The 23,219-nt window shown below is 47.1% G+C and overlaps 1 protein-coding gene and 1 long non-coding RNA gene across 6 annotated transcripts; one reads left to right on the forward strand and one right to left on the reverse strand.

Annotated features, from left to right (window-relative positions):
* Positions 1–10,196: 10,196 nt before the first annotated feature.
* On the reverse strand, positions 10,197–11,189 carry LOC109881269 (uncharacterized). The gene is made up of 3 exons (XR_002253824.2): positions 11,008–11,189; positions 10,440–10,472; positions 10,197–10,361 (listed from the first exon to the last, which is right to left on the reverse strand). It is a non-coding gene; the product is annotated as an uncharacterized LOC109881269 (long non-coding RNA).
* Positions 11,190–11,311: 122 nt separating this feature from the next.
* On the forward strand, positions 11,312–22,812 carry LOC109881264 (KH homology domain-containing protein 4). Of its 5 annotated transcripts, XM_031787339.1 has the most exons (15): positions 11,352–11,481; positions 13,258–13,450; positions 13,662–13,790; positions 14,069–14,148; positions 14,307–14,359; positions 14,482–14,648; positions 17,012–17,223; positions 17,416–17,476; positions 17,636–17,693; positions 17,778–17,992; positions 18,156–18,296; positions 19,252–19,367; positions 20,761–20,852; positions 21,803–22,061; positions 22,124–22,812. In XM_031787339.1, exons 1-14 carry the CDS (start codon positions 11,453–11,455, stop codon positions 22,054–22,056), a joined length of 1,800 nt encoding a protein of 599 aa, XP_031643199.1. In that variant the 5' UTR covers positions 11,352–11,452; the 3' UTR covers positions 22,057–22,061; positions 22,124–22,812. The 5 variants fall into 5 exon arrangements, 3 of the variants coding, with proteins under 3 accessions (XP_031643200.1, XP_031643198.1, XP_031643199.1); XM_031787340.1 differs by having other exon boundaries at positions 11,312–11,481; positions 20,764–20,852; positions 21,803–22,812; XR_004202522.1 differs by having other exon boundaries at positions 11,317–11,481; positions 19,280–19,367; positions 20,764–20,852; positions 21,803–22,812.
* The last annotated feature ends 407 nt before the right edge of the window (positions 22,813–23,219 follow it).

Raw genomic sequence — 23,219 nt, forward strand, 5'->3', positions numbered from 1 at the left:
TCGGGACAGAGGGGCAGCTCGGGACAGAGGGGCAGCTCCGTACTGGGTGACGACTCTGGCGGAACCTGGATGACTGACGGCTCTGGCGGCTCATGACAGACGGGAGACTCTGGCGGCTCATGACAGACGGGAGACTCTGGCGGCTCATGACAGACGGGAGACTCTGGCGGCTCATGACAGACGGGAGACTCTGGCGGCTCATGACAGACGGGAGACTCTGGCGGCTCATGACAGACGGGAGACTCTGGCGGCTCATGACAGACGGGAGACTCTGGCGGCTCATGACAGACGGGAGACTCTAGCAGCTCTGGACAGACGGGCAGCTCAGGCCGTGCTGGGCAAACGGACAACTCCGGCAACGCTGGAGAGGAGGCTGTGCAGGCGAAACGGGGACACCATGCGCAAGGCTGGTGCCATGTACGCCGGCCCAAGGAGACGCAATGGAGACCAGATGCGTAGAGCCGGCTTCATGGCACCTGGCTCGATGCCCACTCTAGCCCGGCCGATACGAGGAGCTGGTATGTACCACACCGGGCTATGCACCTGCACTGGGGACACCGCGCGCTCCACAGCATAACACGGTGCCCACGGTGCCTTTATCTCCTTTTTTAAAAGTCTAGTTTCTCAGACCGCCAAGAAGATGATAGATTCATGCCGTGCTTTTATTAGAATGGAGATCTTTTCACCCCTACCCTTGTCAGCGGTGGTCTGCGAATCACAACTCACCCCTACCCTTGTCAGCGGTGGTCTACGAATCACAACTCACCCCTACCCTTGTCAGCGGTGGTCTACGAATCACAACTCACCCCTACCCTTGTCAGCGGTGGTCTACGAATCACAACTTTCTGGTACTTTGCCATGTAATGCTTACAAAAGAAAAAACAGTTTCTAAAACTGCATCTAAGACTCTAGTCTGTCCTAGGAGGGTAAACGATAAGCATGTTCTCTGCTATCCACTATGTTTTAATTGTTATTATGGGTATAGTGGAGGGTCACATCAGTTATCATTCATTATAAATAGAGTACAGTCCCTAAAAGTTATCTCGGTATAGTATTCAGAAAGGCCTAAATGTAACTTAGTGAAGGGGAATCTCAAATCCGCAGAGAGAGTGGACCTACACAGGGGGTAAGGAGGGAGCTGGTAAGTCCTGTAACTAAGTGACATATTGGTAACACCTGACCCCTAAAACACTGATGATGAGAAACATTGGTGAGCAGTAGCTCGTTGGATTGGTTGGCTGATGGGCAAACACCCTTTTCCATGGTACTTTTATCAAAATACACAGCAACAACACCCTCTGGAGACATCCCAAACCAATTCAAGTTTGTTTTGACAGATCGCTATCCATGATAAGTCTACAATAATTATGTGATGTCAACAAATGACGCATTCACTTTCATGGCGATATGGGTGAACTGTGGAAATTGTTGTGGACTTCAGAACTGTTCTAGCCATCTGAATGTGCGTCCTGGCCGTTCTGTCTGTATGGTTGGGAGCCTCTCCTGAAGTCTCGGGTTTTGCCGCCATGTGTTTCCATTTACCTGGGTTACCTCGGAGCGTGACGTTCCCACCGCAGTTATTACCCAGCGCCCTGTGCGGTCACTCCGTGGGGGGGGGGGCGCTTCTTCTGTGAAGTTAATGTAATAGCCATCCACCTTGAGACCTTTACATCCACAGACAACTAGTCGGTCTCGGAGACCTTCTTAGTCCAACTGGGCTCTCGGACTAGACGTTACAGTAGAGATACAGCATATTTGACAGACAGAGACGCTGTACAAAGAAAAACATATTGGCATGCTCTTGGGCGAATGTAGGGTTCATGTGGGAATGTGCTCCACGGATCCCAAACTTACAGCAAAATGACAGAAATGGAGGGTTAAACTGAAGCTCATCCAAAACAGACATTTCACTCCATTTTCGCCATTGGGGGATTTAACAGTACTGGCAGTGGAGTTGGTCGTTGAATATTGCCTGTCTCAGGCATACTGGACAGGCCTTGGGTGTCAGTGTATTCTCCATATATCAGATGATTAAGTTATCCCTCACGTCTGCTGGGATGACTGAGTGTTTGATAAACATCAAACACGTTGTGTTTATTCAACCCAACCAAACCGGCGGAAAATATTGCCTCAGTCGGAGGCTAAGCCAATCCATAAACTGTGGGTTTGTGTTGGTAGTAACCAGCGCCTGCAGCTCGGGTCCAACCATAACTTCTGCCTCCTGCTCTCCACAGAAACGCCTTATTTCACACCGAGACGGGTGTCTTCGTCCTCCTATCCTCTCGTCCACAGGGAGAGCAAGAAGACATATTTTCTTTCAGGAGCGTTGCTCTGTTACCTGAGAGTTTCATAAATCCAACACGACTATTTCCTGGAACTGTTGAGTGTCTTTCCATCCCCTCGTCCCTCCGCCCCTCCGCCCCTCCGCCCCACCGCCCCTCCGCCCCTCCGCCCCTCCGCCCCACCCTCCAGACCCTTCTCTCAGCCAGTGTTTAGGCCTGGAACAGGTGCCCCTCCCCTGGGCAGCCTGCTCAGGAAAGGACCCTGCTGTGCAGACGAGACTGGGCCGCAGCCCAGGCCAAGCTCATGCTGTGAGGGGTATAAAGAGGCTCCCTTCTATCCAGACACACACAAAAAAAGATTTGCCTTGCACTCCACCTCTCTCGCTCTGTTTCTCTCCAAAATGCAATCTTCCCATCTGTTTTCCCTCTCTCAAATCACTCTCTTTCTCTACTTCGCAAGTCTCTCTGTTTCCATCTCTCTCTGCCTCCCTGTCCCTTCTCTCACCCCATATGACTTTATAAAGGTTACAGACTGAAGCACGTCCATCAATCCTGGAAAATTATGAAAAACATAACATAAAAAAGGTTTAATTCTTTACTCAAGCTATCATAAGCAGTAAGAGTTACTCATGTCAGTGTAGTTACTCATGTCCTGTAGGCCAAGCTGTGTGAGTTACTCATGTCCTGTAGTTACTCATGTCAGTATAGTTACTCATGTCCTGTAGGCCAAGCTGTGTGAGTTACTCATGTCAGTGTAGTTACTCATGTCCTGTAGGCCAAGCTGTGTGAGTTACTCATGTCAGTGTAGTTACTCATGTCCTGTAGGCCAAGCTGTGAGAGTTACTCATGTCAGTGTAGTTACTCATGTCCTGTAGGCCAAGCTGTGTGAGTTACTCATGTCAGTGTAGTTACTCATGTCCTGTAGGCCAAGCTGTGAGAGTTACTCATGTCAGTGTAGTTACTCATGTCCTGTAGTTACTCATGTCAGTGTAGTTACTCATGTCCTGTAGGCCAAGCTGTGAGAGTTACTCATGTCAGTGTAGTTACTCATGTCCTGTAGTTACTCATGTCAGTGTAGTTACTCATGTCCTGTAGGCCAAGCTGTGTGAGTTACTCATGTCAGTGTAGTTACTCATGTCCTGTAGGCCAAGCTGTGTGAGTTACTCATGTCCTGTAGACCAAGCTGTGTGAGTTACTCATGTCAGTGTAGTTACTCATGTCCTGTAGGCCAAGCTGTGAGAGTTACTCATGTCCTGTAGTTACTCATGTCCTGTAGTCACTCATGCCCTGTAGGCCAAGCTGTGTGAGTTACTCATGTCAGTGTAGTTACTCATGTCCTGTAGGCCAAGCTGTGTGAGTTACTCATGTCCTGTAGACCAAGCTGTGTGAGTTACTCATGTGCTGTAGGTCAAGCTGTGTGAGTTACTCATGTGCTGTAGGTCAAGCTGTGTGAGTTACTCATGTGCTGTAGGTCAAGCTGTGTGAGTTACTCATGTCCTGTAGACCAAGCTGTGTGAGTTACTCATGTCCTGTAGGCCAAGCTGTGTGAGTTATTCATGTCCTGTAGGCCAAGCTGTGTGAGTTATTCATGTCCTGTAGGTCAATCTGTGTGAGTTACTCATGTCCTGTAGGCCAAGCTGTGTGAGTTATTCATGTCCTGTAGGCCAAGCTGTGTGAGTTACTCATGTCCTGTAGGCCAAGCTGTGTGAGTTATTCATGTCCTGTAGGTCAATCTGTGTGAGTTACTCATGTCCTGTAGGCCAAGCTGTGTGAGCAAAGAAACTTAATTGATTGACTCCCTGAAGCATCACAACCAGTCACAACTGACACATGGTTACTTACTACATCATTTAATGTGGTAACAACATTTATCAAAGTATTAGGGTAGGGTTTATTTTAGCGAATGCAATCGAAAACCTGTTCAAAACTCCCCTACTTGTAATTGCTAGTTTGACAGCAAAAGGGAACAGACAGTCTCTTTGTTCACCATATGGCACCCCCACCATGAGGAACCCTCCTCCCAGCCACGTCCCCTGTCTTCACACTTCTGTGTCAGCCGCCAACATCAGGCGAGACCCAGGCTTGCGTGCCTTGAAGGCTGGAGGTTACATAAACCTACATAGGCTCTGCAGTTCACACATGGGCTCTTACTAGTAAAGACTGTAAATATGGCATGTCTCTCCATCCTTCTACAGGGCTTGACATTAACTCTTGTAAAACAAAAAAAGTTGAACAAGAAGAATATAGATTTGAGATGTCCGAATGGACAAGTAAAACAATCACACAAAAAACATTGCAATATCAAACAATGAGAGTTGGATCAGAGTTGGATCATTGTCCCCCCTGAATGCGATGTATTGCTGTTCTCCCCATTTCTGCAGACTGCAGTAGGATTGTATTGAAATGACAGGTAGGAGCAGTCTTTCAATCATCCCGTGTTGTGAGCTTTTGAGATCAAAGCAAAGAGCTGTGTGTAGCAGTGTGTGCAAGTGTTGATATTCAGTGCTAATTAGTGAGTTATTTACACAGTTAACGCAAATTTTGGTCAGCAAACAGGGTTTGTACAGTCATGAAAATCCTGGAAAAGTTATGATGTGCGGCTCTGCGCATCACCTGCATGTGCGCCAGTGTGAGTCGGCCAGAGTAGAGAGAGAGAGAGACATTGCAGCAGGTAGGCCTAGCCTATAAAATAATGATAGACAACAGACTAATTAGATAACTACATAACAACTAACTACATATCGTGAAGCCTGGCTAGTTATCTCGGCAGTTATCTATTTAACATTATCATGTATTAATGTCACCGATACTCAAACTGCAAATGACCGACAAGCAGTTGATGAACTGGTGCCTTAAAGCTGGAATCTGTAAAAAATCTTTAACATGCTGTGTGACGCTCCTCAGCTCATCAACAAAAAATATAGGAACGGTGGACGGGCGGCCACTGGAGCCGTTTCCCCCTACTGCAGAGTCCATCTTTAATAAACCAACCGTCTCTACAGCGCTGAATATTGGGAGCTGAAAAATAAATCTGTGTGGAAAGCTGGAATTCTCCTCTGTTCAACATTGGCTATGTCATTCTGACAACTGTAAAATATATTCTTGGAATAGCCTAGTTGACAAATATCTCCCATGCTGTCAATAGATCACTGAAACCAGAATATTTAGCCTTACAAGGTTATAGATAAACACGTCTTAGTTACCTTGCTTTGAATTAGCCTAATAAATCCATTTGATCCCTGATTCATTGAATGAGTAAATTATTTTATAAAGAAATATAAAGTATTTGGTTGTACAGTTGTGGCCAAAAGATTTGAGAATGACACAAATATGAATTTTCAAAGTCTGCTGCCTCAGTTTGTATGATGTCAATTTGCATATACTCCAGAATGTTATGAAGAGTGATCAGATGAATTGCAATTAATTGCAAAGTCCCTATTTGCCATGCAAATGAACTGAATCCCCCAAAAACATTTCCACTGCATTTCAGCCCTGCCACAAAAGGATCAGCTGACATCATGTCAGTGATTCTCTCGTTAACACAGGTGTGAGTGTTGACGAGGACAAGGCTGGAGATCACTCTGTCATGCTGATTGAGTTCGAATAACAGACTAGAAGCTTCAAAAGGAGGGTGGTGCTTGGAATCATTGTTCTTCCTCTGTCAATCATGGTTACCTGCAAGGAAACACATGCCGTCATCATTGCTTTGCACAAAAAGGTCTTCACAGGCAAGGATATTGCTGCCAGTAAGATTGCACCTAAATCAAACATTTATTGGATCATCAAGAACTTCAAGGAGAGCGGTTCAATTGTTGTGAAGAAGGCTTCAGGGCTCCCAAGAAAGTCCAGCAAGCGCCAGGACCGTCTCCTAAAGTTGATTCAGCTGCGGGATCGGGGCACCACCAGTACAGAGCTTGCTCAGGAATGGCAGCAGGCAGGTGTGAGTGCATCTGCACGCACAGTGAGGTGAAGACTTTTGGAGTAGGGCTTGGTGCCAAGAAGGGCAGCAAAGAAGCCACTTCTCTCCAGGAAAAACATTAGGGACAGACTGATATTCTGCAAAAGGTACAGGGATTGGACTGCTGAGGACTGGGGTAAAGTCATTTTCTCTGATGAATCCCCTTTACGATTGTTTGGGGCATCCGGAGAAGACAAGGTGAGTGCTACCATCAGTCCTGTGTCATGCCAACAGTAAAGCTATCCTGAGACCATTCATGTGTGGGGTTGCTTCTCAGCCAAGGGAGTGGGCTCACTCACAATTTTGCCTAAGAACACAGTCATGAATAAAGAATGGTACCAACACATCCTCCAATAGCAACTTCTCCCAACCATCCAGGAACAGTTTGGTGACGAACAATGCCTTTTCCAGCATGATGGAGCACCTTGCCATAAGGCAAAAGTGATAACTAAGTGGCTCGGGGAACAAAACATCGATTTTTTGGGGTCCATGGCCAGGAAACTCCCCAGACCTTAATCCAATTGAGAACTTGTGGTCAATCCTCACGAGGCGGGTGAACAAACAACAAACCCACAAATTCTGACAAGCTCTCCAATTCTCTCCAAGCATTGATTACGCAAGAATGGGCTGCCATCAGTCAGGATGTGGCCCAGAAGTTCATTGACAGCATGCCAGGGCAGATTGCAGAGGTCTATATCAAATATTGACTCTGCATCAACTTCATGTAATTGTCAATAAAAGCCTTTGACACTTATGAAATGCTTGTAATTATACTTCAGTATTCCATAGTAACATCTGACAAAAAATATCTGAAGACACTGAAGCAGCAAACTTTGTGAAAATTAATATTTGTGTCATTCTCAAAACCTTTGGCTACGACTGTAATTATAGGCTTAATGCTGCAATATTTTATAAGCTATGAAGGGTGGCCAACCATCCGCCAGGAGAGCCTTAAAGATGGAGCCTTGTGACCTCCGGCTCCCTCTTTATGTTGCTTCTCTGATGGTGTATATTGGAGGTCGGGAGGTGTGATAGATTTCAGTTCAATCTAATAGAATGTGGGTGTTAGGCTACTTGTTGTATCCATCACTCCCTGAGTGATGATAGTAAAACATGGCACTGGATAACTGTGTACAGGAACTGGAATGTACTAACAAGTGGAACAAACTAATGCTCATAACACTATAATAGGCAGGACACTGGCCCTGTGGAGCAGATGTGGGGCAGTGGTGGAGGTGGGGCGGTCTACCAACTGTGGCATGCCTCTATCACACACACAGGCCAGTACTGGTGCAGAGCAGGGAGAGGACAGCCAGTCTTCTACACCCAATACAGCCAGGCAGTCTCTGTTAATGTCATTGGTGAGTGAGGAGAGTACCACATGAGCAATGGTTGTCTTGCATGTGGTGTCATGCTCTTTTTCATAGATTACTTGACAAGCCCCACTCATTACTCTAGCTCTTGTCAGTGACAATTTGAATATATTTCACTTCTCTACTTCTTTGCAATCTATATTTTTCTCAAATTCCTCCTCTAATCAATCTGTATAGTCAATATCCTCTCCAGAGCTCTTCACATCAGTGACTTTGTCAGCATCTCCTTCGACCGTGGTCAAAGAGGGCGGGGCTTTCAACCTCACCTGTAAGGCCCAGCTTAGCAACTGCAAACTGAGCCAACATCATGGTAACCACAGTCTACATAGTCACCCTGATCCTGACCGTAACTGGACCACAGTGGTTGTAACATTCCCCTTCCTGAGGGACGGCTGGCCAGTGGCCAGGGACTCTGTCAGTGGGATGTACAGCGTAGCGAGGGCTTCTAGGTGTCACATGGGGACCTACAGCTGTGTGGCCAGAGCAGGCAGGGCCAGGAGGAGCAGCCAGGAGATCAGCATCAAACTAGACAGTGAGTTCATACTATATCACCTGAACGTTTAGTTTACCAATTGCCATAGGTTTTCATTCCTCATTGTTGGTCTGAAATCATATTCATTATTCTGATGTAAAAACTGCCACTCTTTACCATTCACTTTGTATCCTGATCTCTCTCATGCTGCCTTCATCCAGACCTGTCTCTGATACTGCTCACCTGCTTTGGCACCTTCCTGATCCTCTCCGTGGCTCCATTGGCATTTTCATTCTGTGCTTGATTTCCTGCAAGACAGGAATGTCAGAGTTCTGCCATGGCCAGAGTCCAGATCTCAATCGCATTGAACACGTCTGGGTCCTGTTGGATCGGAGGGTGAGGTCTAGGGCCATTCCCCCCAGAAATGTCCGGGAACTTGCAGGTGCCTTGGTGGAAGAGTTGGGTAACATCTCACAGCAAGAACTGGCAAATCTGGTGCAGTCCATGAGGAGATGCACTGCAGTACTTAATGCAGCTGGTGGCCACACCAGATACTGACTGTTACTTTTGATTTTGACCCCCCTCCCTTTTCTGTTAGTCACATGTCTGTGGAACTTGTTCAGTGTATGTCTCAGTTGTTGAATCTTGTTATGTTCATACAAATATGGACACATGTTAAGTTTGCTGAAAATAAACGCAGTTGACAGTGAGAGGATGTTTCTTTTTTGCTGAGTTTATTTTGAAGTGTAAGTTCGGGAATGGGGCTCTGATGAGCTAAGTGTCAATAGGTCAGAGGAGCTTTGATACCCAACTTGACAAGGGAGGACTGTTTATGGGCAGAGACATGGAAAGAGGGAGAGACAGAGGAATACATTGCTTTGACAAACATTTTTTGCCACTTGTCCTTCGATATTACAATGACAGAAGAAGTTAGCGCAAACAACAAACACTCCCTCCCTGATAGAAGAGCACTAATATGTACAGATCTTTTTTAACCATGCTGCGCGACGCTCCTCAGCTCAGCAACAAAACAATAACAGCTGTGGTGGGGTGGCCAGTGGCGCTGTTTTTATTTATTTATTTATTTATTTATTTTACCTTTATTTAACCAGGTAGGCAAGTTGAGAACAAGTTCTCATTTACAATTGCGACCTGGCCAAGATAAAGCAAAGCAGTTCGACAGATAAAACGACAGAGTTACACATGGAGTAAAAACAAACATACAGTCAATAATGCAGTATAAACAAGTCTATATACAATGTGAGCAAATGAGGTGAGAAGGGAGGTAAAGGCAAAAAAGGCCATGATGGCAAAGTAAATACAATATAGCAAGTAAAATACTGGAATGGTAGTTTTGCAATGGAAGAATGTGCAAAGTAGAAATAAAAAATAATGGGGTGCAAAGGAGCAAAATAAATAAATAAATAAAAATTAAATACAGTTGGGAAAGAGGTAGTTGTTTGGGCTAAATTATAGGTGGGCTATGTACAGGTGCAGTAATCTGTGAGCTGCTCTGACAGTTGGTGCTTAAAGCTAGTGAGGGAGATAAGTGTTTCCAGTTTCAGAGATTTTTGTAGTTCGTTCCAGTCATTGGCAGCAGAGAACCTTCCTTAGTTAGCTATATAACCAACAATTTTCTAAACTGGGTAACGACAGCTAGCTAGCTACACCGTTGGCTACTAAGCATACCCCACGTAGTTAGCTACAAGCACTCCGCCATTACAAATTAACTAGCTAGCTTTGTGCTGCTCAGTCAGTGTTGGGCAGGTCTGTGGTCAAATGCACCGTGATAACGCAACGTTCTTTCAACTCACCCGCCGTTTTGCGTTCCACCAAATGACATCAATCTTCTATTTGGTTGAATTTCTCTTTGCGTAAAAACACTAACGTTTTATACAGACTCCGCCAGACTTACAATGTAGCTTGTCCAGACAGTGGAGTACTGCAAGAGCTTTCACTCTATGCGATATCGTTCCCACTTCCTGTTTTTTGGGGAAAGGACCGGCCAAAGAAAGAATTGGTTTTGGGGGTGACTAGAGAGATATACCTGCTGGAGCGTGTGCTACAGGTGGGAGATGCTATGGTGACCAGCGAGCTGAGATAAGGGGGGACTTTACCTAGCAGGGTCTTGTAGATGACATGGAGCCAGTGGGTTTGGCGACGAGTATGAAGCGAGGGCCAGCCAACGAGAGCGTACAGGTCGCAAAGTTTGTCGTCCTGAAGGCTCCACGGTCAGAGTGGGCATCAGTAGAACCTCTGTGAACACATGCAGTAGCCTAGAAGCAGAAGCCTAGAACTTGAATATAATTCATGATCTAAAAATGAAGAGTGTGTGGTATTAAAATGATACTCACCTGATGATGGATAGACCACCAGTGTACTCAACACTAGAACAGAACAGACAAGACATTATGCATAATAAGGCATATGACCTGATAACCCAAACTCAGACATAAGCATTAAAATTAGGCTAAGTCTATGTGGCACTGGGTATTTAATTTTAGCCTGCAGATCCATGATCTAATTGCCAAGGTGATTAAAAAAGGTTAAACTTGGCTGATGGCCTAGTTACAAAGTACAGGAAGGACAGACATTCCTGAGCGATTCAGAGTGAATCATGGTAAATAAATAAATCATGGTTAGCAACGGTAGCTAGGCAAACGGGTTTTTAAGAAACAACCTGTAGTTGGAGGGGAAATCAGTTTACTGAAAAAGGTCAATAAACAGTTGGGCTAATTAAACGGTCCACAAAGGACCACACATATTGAAAAAAGTTGACAACAATACATTTTACACATGCAATAAACTGCAATAGGGCCAATGTTATTGTTTTTAAACAGAGGCACAACACCACGTGGTGACAACAACCATCATTTACCTGGCTAACAACCATAGTTTACCTGACTAACAACCATAGTTTACCTGGCTCTGGCATCATCACCTCAGCATCCTGCTTGTAAGATGTCTGGTCCTACATTTTCACGTAGACCAAGCTGTGTGCTGTGGGGTTTCATTTGGGAAACATGAACAGACGTTCATCTGGTTCATTTCCGCAACACTCTCCTGGGGTGGCAGGAAAACGATGATAGCAGGCAGCCACAGGACTGCATCATCCGGTGAGACGCGGGCTGCTCACTGCGTCCCCTAGCGTCGTACATGATTGAAGAAAATAATCTGTGTGAGGGAAGCAAAATTCAACACAGCACCGGTCCTTTCCCCAAAAAACAGGAAGTGGGAACGATATCGCATAGAGTGAAAGCTCTTGCAGTACTCCACTGTCTGGACAAGCTACATTGTAAGTCTGGCGGAGTCTGTATAAAACGTTAGTGTTTTTACGCAAAGAGAAATTCAACCAAATAGAAGATTGATGTCATTTGGTGGAACGCAAAACGGCGGGTGAGTTGAAAGAACGTTGCGTTATCACGGTGCATTTGACCACAGACCTGCCCAACACTGACTGAGCAGCACAAAGCTAGCTAGTTAATTTGTAATGGCGGAGTGCTTGTAGCTAACTACGTGGGGTATGCTTAGTAGCCAACGGTGTAGCTAGCTAGCTGTCGTTACCCAGTTTAGAAAATTGTTGGTTATATAGCTAACTAAGAGCGCCGTTGGGTGATACGTTTATTTTTTGAAAATCTATGTGAGTTGGTTACCTAGCTATCGATTAGTTAGCTCGCTAACTGTTGTTTTGCTAAGTTACAGTAGCTAACTACGTATGGTTGCTAGTTAACTAACGTTAAGCACAGCGACGTGAACAAAACTGTTGGATAACTAACTAGCTAACGTTAGCAAGTCAACATTAATTCAATCCACAAAGTTAACATTAATTGTAACGTTAGATGGCAAAGACTAAACTAACTTGTTAGCCTACGACCTCTGAACCCTGTAATTGATGTGGTCATTTAAGGGGCTACCTGCAGTTGCTACATCCATTTTTATTTAATTTTTTTACTTACAAATATTTTTCACCTTTATTTAACTAGGTAGGAAAGTTGAGAACAAGTTCTCATTTACAATTGCGACCTGGCCAAGATCAAGCAAAGCAGTTCGACACATACAACGACACGAGTTACACATGGAATAAACAAACATACAGTCAATAATACAGTATAAACAAGTCTATATACGATGTGAGCAAATGAGGCAAAAAAAAGGCCATGGTGGCAAAGTAAATACAATATAGCAAGTAAAACACTGGAATGGTAGATTTTGCAGTGGAAGAATGTGCAAAGTAGAAATAAAATAATGATTTCCTGATTGTAGTAATTTTGTTCACCTAATTTCAGTTTGACAAAACAAGCAGGTACAGTGTAGAGAATCATTGTACCATCTAATCCCCTGTGAAATAAATTTCCCCCCAATTTCGTGATATTACGATCATGTCTCATCGCAACTCCCCAACGGACTTGGGAGAGGCGAAGGTCAAGTCATGCATCCTCCGAAACATGACCTGCCAAACTGCGCTTCTTAACACCTGCTCGTTAAACCCGGAAGCCAGCCACACCAATGTGTTGGTGTAAACACTGTTCAACTGACGACTGAGTCAGCCTGCAGGTGCCTGGCCCACCACAAGGAGTCGCTGGAGTGCAATGAGCCAAGTAAAGCCCCCGTGGCCAAACCCCCCTCTAACCCAGACGACGCTGGGACATTTTTATGCCGCCCTATTGGACTCCAGGTCACGGCTGGGATGGAACCCCAGGCTGTAGTGACGCGGCAACACTTAGACTGCTGCGCCACTCGGGAGGCATATAACTAACGTGAAATTGGTCGGTCACCTAAAACATTTTGCTCAACTTACATACACCATCAGAACCCAAAATATTCATTTTTTTTTTTTTACGACATGGGAGTAAAACAAACACTGTATAGCCTCAAATGGTTAATACTATCATTTGTATATCATAGATTTTTGCATCCATAGCTCTGTCTGAGAGTTGTTAGGCCTATGTTTCTCCAGCACCCATCCCTCCAGCTTTTTACAGAAATGGGTGGGGAGAGGCCTTGTGATTGCTGCTTTTGCACTGCCCTCCATTCTCCCTCTGCTTCTCCCATCCCTTCCACTTACCATTGCCCTCTTTTTCTCCCTCCTTCACTATCTCCCCTGCCTTTCTCTTTCACTACCCCCTCCCCCCTCTCTCTGTTCCCCCACCCGCTCTCCTCTTTGTTCCTCAGTCGCCGTAGTAAATGGGACCAGCCGGGCCCAGGTCCTGGTTCAGACCAGATGGGGGAGGCGGAGGCAGCTCCGACAGGGGCTCTGGACGCTGCAGCTGCTGTGGCAGCTAAGATCAACGCCATGCTGGTAGCCAAGGGCAAGCTCAAGCCCTCCCAGATAGGACCCTCTGGACCATCTGGACCCCCAGACAAGGTAATGGTCAGGAAACCTCTTACACTGAAAACATTAGAAATGCTTTCAGTCTCTCACCTGTAATCTGGCTTCTCTCTGTCTTTGTTGTCTGTCTCTCTCTCACCTCCAAATTCTGTAATCCCCTCGCTCTTAATCTCTCTCTTTTGGAGAGAGATATATTGTTGTAAATGTTAGCATACAGTACATAAAAATGAATCTTTGTCATCACCAGGTTGTGGGTGCAGGGAAGCCCCAGCCTCCTATGAAAGCGAAGGATGACCTGGTGGTGGCGGAGGTGGAGATCAACGACGTTCCGCTCCCCTGCCGGAACCTGCTGACCCGCGGACAGACACAGGACGAGGTGAGAGTCCATGACATCATTATGATCTTTAGACCCATTGATTGACAATCTGATCAACAGTCAAACTTACTGCTATTTTTACCTAGCTCTTTCTCTGTGTGAGACACATGTACAGACTGGATCACTGTCATGTAAACCAGTATGTTTACCCAGCTCTTTCTCTGTGTGATACACACATGAACAGACTGGATCAGTGTCATGTAAACCAGTATCGGACTGAAAATGTCTCACTTGAGGACAGTAAATGACCAGCTTCTTCTTCATCCTATTGTGTGAAGATCAGCAAAGTGAGCGGTGCTGCTGTGTCCACCAGGGGGCGATACATGGCAGCAGTGGAGAAGTACAAGGCTCCACAAGGGTGAGTCCTGCTTCACACCTTCTTTATTACCACACTGCTCTACCAAGGATGTTGCTGGTATTTACTTTTCTCTATACAGACAAGTGGATCTGTTGTCTGATTGCATCATACAACCAAGTCTTAGGCTACTGACCGACTGCTTCTCTCTCTGTCGTCAGGGACCGGCCCCTCTATCTTCACGTCCAGGGCCAGACCAGGGAGCTTGTCGACAGTCAGTACATCTCTATTTACCTCATCTAATTTGATTAAGATTATCACCATTTCTGAACATCAGGATCACCAGGGTCCTTCTTTCCTGAGTTTCTATGTTGTGACGATCCAATCTCTCTCCAGGAGCTGTGAACCGCATCAAGGAGATCATCACTAACGGAGTGGTGAAGGCGGCCACCTCCTCCTACAGCGGAACCGGAGCCACAGTCCCAGTCTACCAGCAACACAAACCCCAGCCCCCCTCACTGCCCCCCATCAACCACCATCACAGACCACACTTCCAGTCTGGGGTAAGCAGTGTTTTCCACAAGTACATAGAGTAGCCAGCCAAATAGAAAAAGTAACCAGCCAGGGCAATTTTAATTGACTGAAAATGGGTGAATTAGTTGTTTGGGGGTGTGGCCTAGGCTTATATCAGGACTATTTTCTAAGTAAGGGAGCGTTTAACATGTCTTCTCTTGAGATGAAAGTCTTATTTACAGGGCCTCCCGGGTGGTGCAGGGATCTAGGGCTCTGCATCGTTGTGCTAGCTGTGCCACCAGAGACTCTGGGTTCGTGCCCAGGCTCTGTCGCAGCCGGCCGTGACCGGGAGGTCCATGGGGTGACGTCTGGGTTAGGGAGGGTTTGGCCGGTAGGGATATCCTTGTCTCATCGCGCACTAGCGACTCTTGTGGCCGGGCGCAGTGCGCGCTAACCAAGGTCGCCAGATGCACGGTGTTTCCTCCGACACATTGGTGCGTCTGGCTTCCGGGTTGGATGTGCACTGTGTTAAGAAGCAGTGCGGTTGGGTTGTGTTTCGGAGGACACATGACTTTCGACCTTCGTCTCTCCCGAGCCCGTACGGGAGTTGTAGCGATGAGACAAGATAGTAACTACTAACAATTGGATAGGGGGTAAAATTCAATTTACAGTCCTTATTTTAGTCCCGACATCTTAGGAAAGGAAACCTAAACCTTGGTTTATGGACATTCAGTATACGCTGTATGATTTATGAATGGCTTTATTTAGTCAGTTTGACACTTTTTATAAACTAGTCAACACTTGCTGTTCAGTTGTCAATCAAAGCACAGTAAATAGTCTACCATGCACCACGACTCCACGTGGCTGTCAACACAAAGGAAAATACTGTGTCCTCTACGTGGGGCGTTACCGTGTGGGGCGCTACCGTGTACACACTCTACGTGGGCCGTTACCGTGTGGGCCGCTACCGTGTGGGCCGTTACCGTGTGGGGCGCTACCGTGTACACACTCTACGTGGGCCGTTACCGTGTGGGGCGCTACCGTGTGGGCCGTTACCGTGTGGGGCGTTACCGCGTACGCACTCGACGTGGGGCGTTACTGCGTGGGGCGTTACCGCGTACGCACTCTACGTGGGGCGTTACCGCGTACGCACTCTACATGGGGCGTTACCGTGTGGGGGGCGTTACCGCGTACGCACTCTACATGGGGCGTTACCGTGTGGGGCGTTACCGTGTGGGGCGCTACCGCGTACGCACTCTACGTGGGGCGTTACTGCGTGGGGCGTTACCGCGTACGCACTCTGTGTGGGGGGCGTTACCGTGTGGGGCGCTACCGTGTGGGGCGCTACCGCGTACGCACTCTACGTGGGGCGTTACTGCGTGGGGCGTTACCGCGTACGCACTCTACGTGGGGCGTTACCGCGTACGCACTCTACGTGGGGCGCTACCGCGTGGGGCATTACTGCGTGGGGCGTTACCGCGTACGCACTCTACGTGGGGCGTTACTGCGTGGGGCGTTACCGCGTACACACGCTACGTGGGGCGTTACCGCGTACGCACGCTACGTGGGCCGTTACCGCGTACGCACGCTACGTGGGGCATTACCGCGTACGCACGATACGTGGGGCGTTACCGTGTGGGGGGCGTTACCGCGTACGCACTCTACATGGGGCGTTACCGTGTGGGGCATTACCGCGTACACACGCTACGTGGGGCGTTACCGTGTGGGGCGTTACCGTGTGGGGCGCTACCGTGTGGGGCGCTACCGTGTGGGGCGTTACCGCGTACGCACTCTACGTGGGCCGTTACCGCGTACGCACTCTACGTGGGGCGCTACCGCGTACGCACTCTACGTGGGGCGTTACTGCGTGGGGCGTTACCACGTACACACGCTACGTGGGGCGTTACCGCGTGGGGCGTTACCGCGTACGCACGCTACGTGGGGCGTTACCGCGTACGCACGCTACGTGGGGCGTTACCGCGTACGCACGATACGTGGGGCGTTACCGCGTGGGGCGTGCAAATTCACTAGCATCATGCTCTCTCCTTCCCTGTGTAAAGAAATTAGACTGCAACCAACCACAGTGCACACAAATTGTGCCGGGAGGCGGGACAGACAGCACATTGCATTTCCCTGTCATCGCTCGCTTTGTGACTGATGGGCACCTATCCTATCAATAGATTGCTAGAAGATGCATATCGTTCACTCTATCCAGAGGAAGCTCGGCAGACTAGTGAATTGAAATGTTTAAATGAAAAGTAGACTAGTTAATATGAAGTGGAAAAAGTAGGTGGCTGAAAATGAGTCTGTAACCGGCTGATTAGCTGACGGCGCTAATAAGAAAAGAGTTTGTGTTTGTCAATGTTATTTTATGAGTGTCATTGAATGTCAACTCACATCCATATCCTTTCAGATGCACTATGTGCAGGAAAAGTTGTTTGTGGGTCTGGAGCATGCCATCCAGGGCTTCTCAGTGAAGGAGAGGGTGGAAGGGCCAGGCAGCTCCTACCTGCAGCACATCCAGGGTGAGACTGGGGCCAAGGTCTTCCTCAGGGGGAAGGGATCAGGCTGTCTGGAGCCCGCCTCTGGGCGAGAGGCCTTCGAACCGATGTACATCTACATCAGGTAAGTCTCATGGACTAGACTCGTGTTCATCTGTATCAACTCAGAGAGGGCCTTGAACTCATGTATATCTACATCAGGTAAGTAGCAGTATTAATGGATAGTCTGGGGGAGTAAAGTCCATGTTGATTTGTATTAGCTCAGAGACACAGAGCTTAGACACCAGGCACACATGAACTCCTCTCTCTTCCCCAGTCATCCCAAACCAGAGGGCCTTGCTGCAGCTAAGACCCTGTGTGACAACCTTCTGCAGACTGTGAGTGTGTAATGGTTTACTGACTGGCACTCTGTTCTCTGTACACTGCTCTACTTTCACTTAAACCCTGTTTCAAGCTGTCCCATGTGAAGTGTGTTGTATTATGTAGCTGGGCTCTGTTTGCCATGTGGATCTGTGACTGTTCTCTCTTCCCTCCAGGTTCATGCAGAGTATTCTGTCTTCCTCAACCAGATGAGTGTCATGATGCCTACTCCCGGTACAGACTCTGGCTGTCTTTCTCTTTTACAGCCTCTACAATGTGTCAACATACTGACGTGTTCCTCTTCCTCTCCTCCTCCAGGCTTTATGCAGCCCCCCATGGCCAACGGGATGCCCCCCCAGCCCCCTTACTACCCCCCATCGGGGTACCAGCCCAGCTACCCCCTCCCTGTACCTCCTCCTCAGCCCATTCCTCCCCCCTACGCTGTCCCCCCTCCCATTCCCCCTGGGCTGCCCGCCAGTCTCCCCCCTCCCAACCGGTACGCCCTCCCCCCTGCACCTGTCACTTTACCACAGGTAAGACTGGTCAATCAGATTTAGACTTGTATGGACCTATAATGAAGTACATTAAGACTATTACATCCGAGTTATGAAACTAGTTGAAAAACATTTTCTTGATAGGCTGTATATATGATGTATTCAACATGCATTACATCCAAGCTGTTTTTTTTGTCCCCAGACTCTCCCACCTTCTCCTTTCCCACCCGCTGCTCCGGTTCCACCCAAAGCTCCGCCTGTAGTCTCAGCCAATCCGCCGCAGAAAAGACGCTTCACTGAGGAGGTGCCAGACGAGAGGGACAGCGGTCTGCTGGGATACCAGGTGATTTCCCATTCTTTTATTCTTCCACCTTATGTGCTGCCTTCGTCCAGTCTGTCCCTTCTGTCCCTTCTGCTTCTGTTGTCTTCCTGTCTTTTCTTATCTTCTGTCCATGTATCTGATCAGTTCCTCTTTCTGTGAAACTCAATTCATTATGATTCTCTTGTCTGTAATTCTGTGAGTTCCCTGTCTGCATTCTGTAGAAACGGTTTGCTTGTTGAGTGAGGGAGATTGAATGGGTCTAAGTGTCTGTTCAGTGTCAACTTGTTATGATCTTATGACGTTCATTGAAAAGCATTGTAACCATAGCTGTTATTATCTGAGTCCATGTATTATTGGATTTATAGAACTTTCAGATTATGGAGATTCTGGAAAGGTATTGTTGGATGATCATCAAATGTACTTCAATATATTGAAATTAGTGCAGGTACGATATCAGTAAGTATCATGGCAAGGAAACAACATGAAACGGATGAACTTCTTTAGGAAGACTGCCCTAATGTTGGAAACAACCATCGTTATGTTGTCCCCCAGAGTCATTAGATTTATTTTCCAGGCTATAGCACATCATGTTTTACATACAGCAGGTTTTTAAAGGACCAAAGAGTTTGGTCTGCTTCCTGTTTTAATTTTTGCCATGGAAAAAACATTGCAATACAAGTGTCGTCACAGGCCTAATTTAAATGTGTCCTCTTGATTTAATGATCTGTTACTTTAATACAGTCCATTTCTATTTTCGGATTATGTGCAATCAGAGCATGCATACACTTAAAATAATAGTTTTATTCTCAGCTGCTTAAATAAGGTGTAGTGAAAAGGAAAACGTTTTGGAATAATAACTTTGCAGTTCAGTTCCATTCAATAGTTTAGATAACTACATGCTTGTAGGCCTACTATTAATAATAGTGATTTAGGGGAGGATGTGTGCTAATGCGCCTGTGTGTTTTTCTGCTCATAGCATGGACCCATTCATATGACTAATTTAGGTGCAGGCTTCCCTGTGGGCAGCCCCGGCCCAGAGGCTTCAGGACCCCCGCCACCGAGTTCCTCCGGGCCGCCGAGGGAGAGGGACAGGTACGAGATTTTTTATTTTTTTATTTCACCTTTATTTAACCAGGTAGGCTAGTTGAGAACACCTTTATTTAACCAGGTAGGCTAGTTGAGAACAAGTTCTCATTTGCAACTGCGACCTGGCCAAGATAAAGCATAGCAGTGTGAGCATACAACAAAGAGTTACACATGGAGTAAACAATTAACAAGTCAATAACACAGTAGAAAACAAAGGGGGGGTCTATATACAATGTGTGCAAAAGGCATGAGGAGGTAGGCAAATAATTACAATTTTGCAGATTAACACTGGAGTGATAAAAGATCAGATGGTCATGTACAGGTAGAGATATTGGTGTGCAGAAGAGCAGAAAAGTAAATAAATAAAAACAGTATGGGGATGAGGTAGGTGAAAAGGGTGGGCTATTTACCAATAGACTATGTACAGCTGCAGCAATCGGTTAGCTGCTCAGATAGCTGATGTTTGAAGTTGGTGAGGGAGATAAAAGTCTCCAACTTCAGCGATTTTTGCAATTCGTTCCAGTCACAGGCAGCAGAGTACTGGAACGAAAGGCGGCCAAATGAGGTGTTGGCTTTAGGGATGATCAGTGAGATACACCTGCTGGAGCGCGTGCTACGGATGGGTGTTGCCATCGTGACCAGTGAGCTGAGATAAGGCGGAGCTTTACCTAGCATAGACTTGTAGATGACCTGGAGCCAGTGGGTCTGGCGACGAATATGTAGCGAGGGCCAGCCGACTAGAGCATACAAGTCGCAGTGGTGGGTGGTATAAGGTGCTTTAGTGACAAAACGGATGGCACTGTGATAGACTGCATCCAGTTTGCTGAGTAGAGTGTTGGAAGCCATTTTGTAGATGACATCGCCGAAGTCGAGGATCGGTAGGATAGTCAGTTTTACTAGGGTAAGCTTGGCGGCTTGAGTGAAGGAGGCTTTGTTGCGGAATAGAAAGCCGACTCTTGATTTGATTTTCGATTGGAGATGTTTGATATGAGTCTGGAAGGAGAGTTTGCAGTCTAGCCAGACACCTAGGTACTTATAGACGTCCACATATTCTAGGTCGGAACCATCCAGGGTGGTGATGCTAGTCGGGCATGCAGGTGCAGGCAGCGACCGGTTGAAAAGCATGCATTTGGTTTTACTAGCGTTTAAGAGCAGTTGGAGGCCACGGAAGGAGTGTTGTATGGCATTGAAGCTTGTTTGGAGGTTAGATAGCACAGTGTCCAAAGACGCTGATGGGGGGGCGACGAGTCGCTCTCCTTTATAACAGTGTCCTTCATCCCAGATGCTGGACACACCGTGTGTGCTGGCTTGTGTTTGCTTGTGATTGATGTTGTGCAACACTGACTCCTCCCCTTCCTTCTCTCTCGCTCCCTCCCTCCCTCCCTCTCTTTCTCTCCAGCAGTAGGCAGCTGATGCCTCCACCACCCATTCCAATGAACGGAGGCATGACACCCAAGATGGAGGAGAGGAGGCTGCTGCAAGGCCCCCTGGGTAAGGGCCCCACCCCATGTAACCCCCTGACCCCTCTCCATCCATGGCCTCAGCCATAAAGCACGCTGCCCACCCCCCCTGGCCTCTTGGCTGTCAGTAGTCAGAGTCAAATAGCATTTTGCATGCAGACATGCTGTTCTCACACGTGACAGAACAGGTTCTAGCAGATTACATCAGACAGGCATAAGTTCTGCTTTGAAAGTCGGTCAGTCAGTTCAGAATCATGAACTGGGCAAAGCTTCGATCCCCCACTGCCTCCGGTAACTCTGTCGTTGATCCTAAGTCAACCCCTAGCCCTAGGCACTGTGTAGGTCTGAGAGGATTTTATAGGTGTAAGCAATATGTAGACAATTACAATTGGCCTGTAGAAGAGTAAGGCTGATCTATTACCATACTGCTTACACCTGGCATCTCATCTTGTGACATCTAGGAGGTGTCTAGGGATGGATTTCAGATTGGGAGTCCCCCTCTCTGTCTAACTGGTGCTGTCCCCTCGCTGCCTGTCCCTTTCTGATGACGTCATCAGACAGGAGTGTCTGTGCCCGTGTTTGACTCCCTCACTAACAAGACTCTCTCTTTTTTGTGTTCTTTCTCTGTGTTTTTCTTCTCTTCCATGTCTCTCTGGGTGGGATGCCGGATGGGGGTGGGGCTCTTCTCCTGTGGCGCTGTCCTGCATCGTGATTGGACGGCCCTAACGCTGCCGCTCCCCACCGACCAATGACTGCCACTGCTGACCCATGCCCCTCCTCCTCTACCTAACTCACAACTGCTGCCAAACACAATGCAATCTATTAACTTTCTCTCCCTATCTGTTGGTAAAACAATTGACTTCCAACTTTTGAAACCTTTGTGCTGGTCTTTGGTTGTGTTCTTTCTCTCTCTCTCCCGCACCCCTCTCCTTTCTCCCTCATTCCTCCCTCTTTCTCCCACTGTTTTTCCCTCTCTCTCAGATCCCTCAGTGAAGAGGATGAAGACGGGGCTCGTGGCGTACGCTGGTGACTCCTCGGACGAAGAGGAGGACCACTCCACCCCCAAAACCTTGGGGGCAGGTAACCATGGTAACGTCGCTGGGGCGACCCACTCCACCCCCACCTCACCCCCTGGCTGGACTCTGGGGTACCGCTGCCCCCCTCCGCCTCCCCAACGTGCCAAAACACAGCAGGCACAGTCACAGCAGCCCATGCCCTTCTGGATGGCCCCATAACACAGGAGTATTAAACCTCATACCCTCCCCTGACACCTAGGGCCTTTTGGATGGCCCCATAACACAGGAGTATTAAACCTCATACCCTCCCCTGACACCTAGGGCCTTTTGGAGGGTTCCATAATGATGTTTTACACCCCAAACTGAGCCCCCCTCTTCCCCTTTTCTCTGAACCATCACTCCTACCTACTCCTCTACTTGATAGAATTTATTTTGTGATGACTTAGATTTCGTTAAAACAGTTTTGCCATGCGCTCAGCAGTAAAGCAGTGTGTGTGTAAAATGGACTAAACAGACCGGCTGGCTGATACAAAGAGAACAGACTGAACCAGTCAACCAGGCACAACCAGGATACTGACAGACTGGATACATGGTGACAAGCAGCAAGATGCCCCAGACTTCCACACAGATTCAAGTGTACTCTGAACTCTGTATAGGAGAGACAGCTGAGGAACAGACACAAATGGAGGGTAATAGTGCCCTGTTTTTGGTTGATTTGGAACGTGTCCACTCCTGGTTTTACTAGTGTAGAAAAACACTGAGGTAGAAGAGATTTCAATGCATTCTAAGTTATTTCTTTGTTAAAAAATATATTTCCCCCATCCCCATTTTCTTTCTTGGTCCATATCTTAGTCAAATCTCCCTGTTCCTTCATTGAGTACAGATCATACAAACATGCTCGTTGGACTTTTTATAAAATGCAATTGACTCAACTATTCTAATGTTTTTGTGGAATAAATTAGCATTATCTCTGTGTATGAGAGTTTATTTCAATACTGGTTTGACAGATCATGCAATAGAGAGAGAATGGGTTGTTTAACTGACTAGCAGATGTGAATCTCTGTCTTAAACAACCCACAATCTGAATAAACTGCCAAGAAATCATCTTTACCTGTTCTGTTATATCATACATTCCTTGGCTATGTTCTCAAAATATTCTACGAGGACACCTGTTAAATTTCAATGTATTGGGTCAACAATACCAGTGTGTATAAAGAAGGGGACTGAGCCCAGTAGACTACATTAGATCTGAAGAGACATTGTTTCAAATTGAGGGGTGTTGTAGCTTGGCTTGTGCTGTACTGTCTGTCTGGGACATGGGCTCAGGGGGAGAGTGGAGGGGACAGAGAGAAGAATATCACTGAACAGGCTCACAGAGACGG

This window comes from Oncorhynchus kisutch, linkage group LG13 (assembly GCF_002021735.2).
Source record: "Oncorhynchus kisutch isolate 150728-3 linkage group LG13, Okis_V2, whole genome shotgun sequence".
NCBI lineage: Eukaryota > Metazoa > Chordata > Actinopteri > Salmoniformes > Salmonidae > Oncorhynchus > Oncorhynchus kisutch.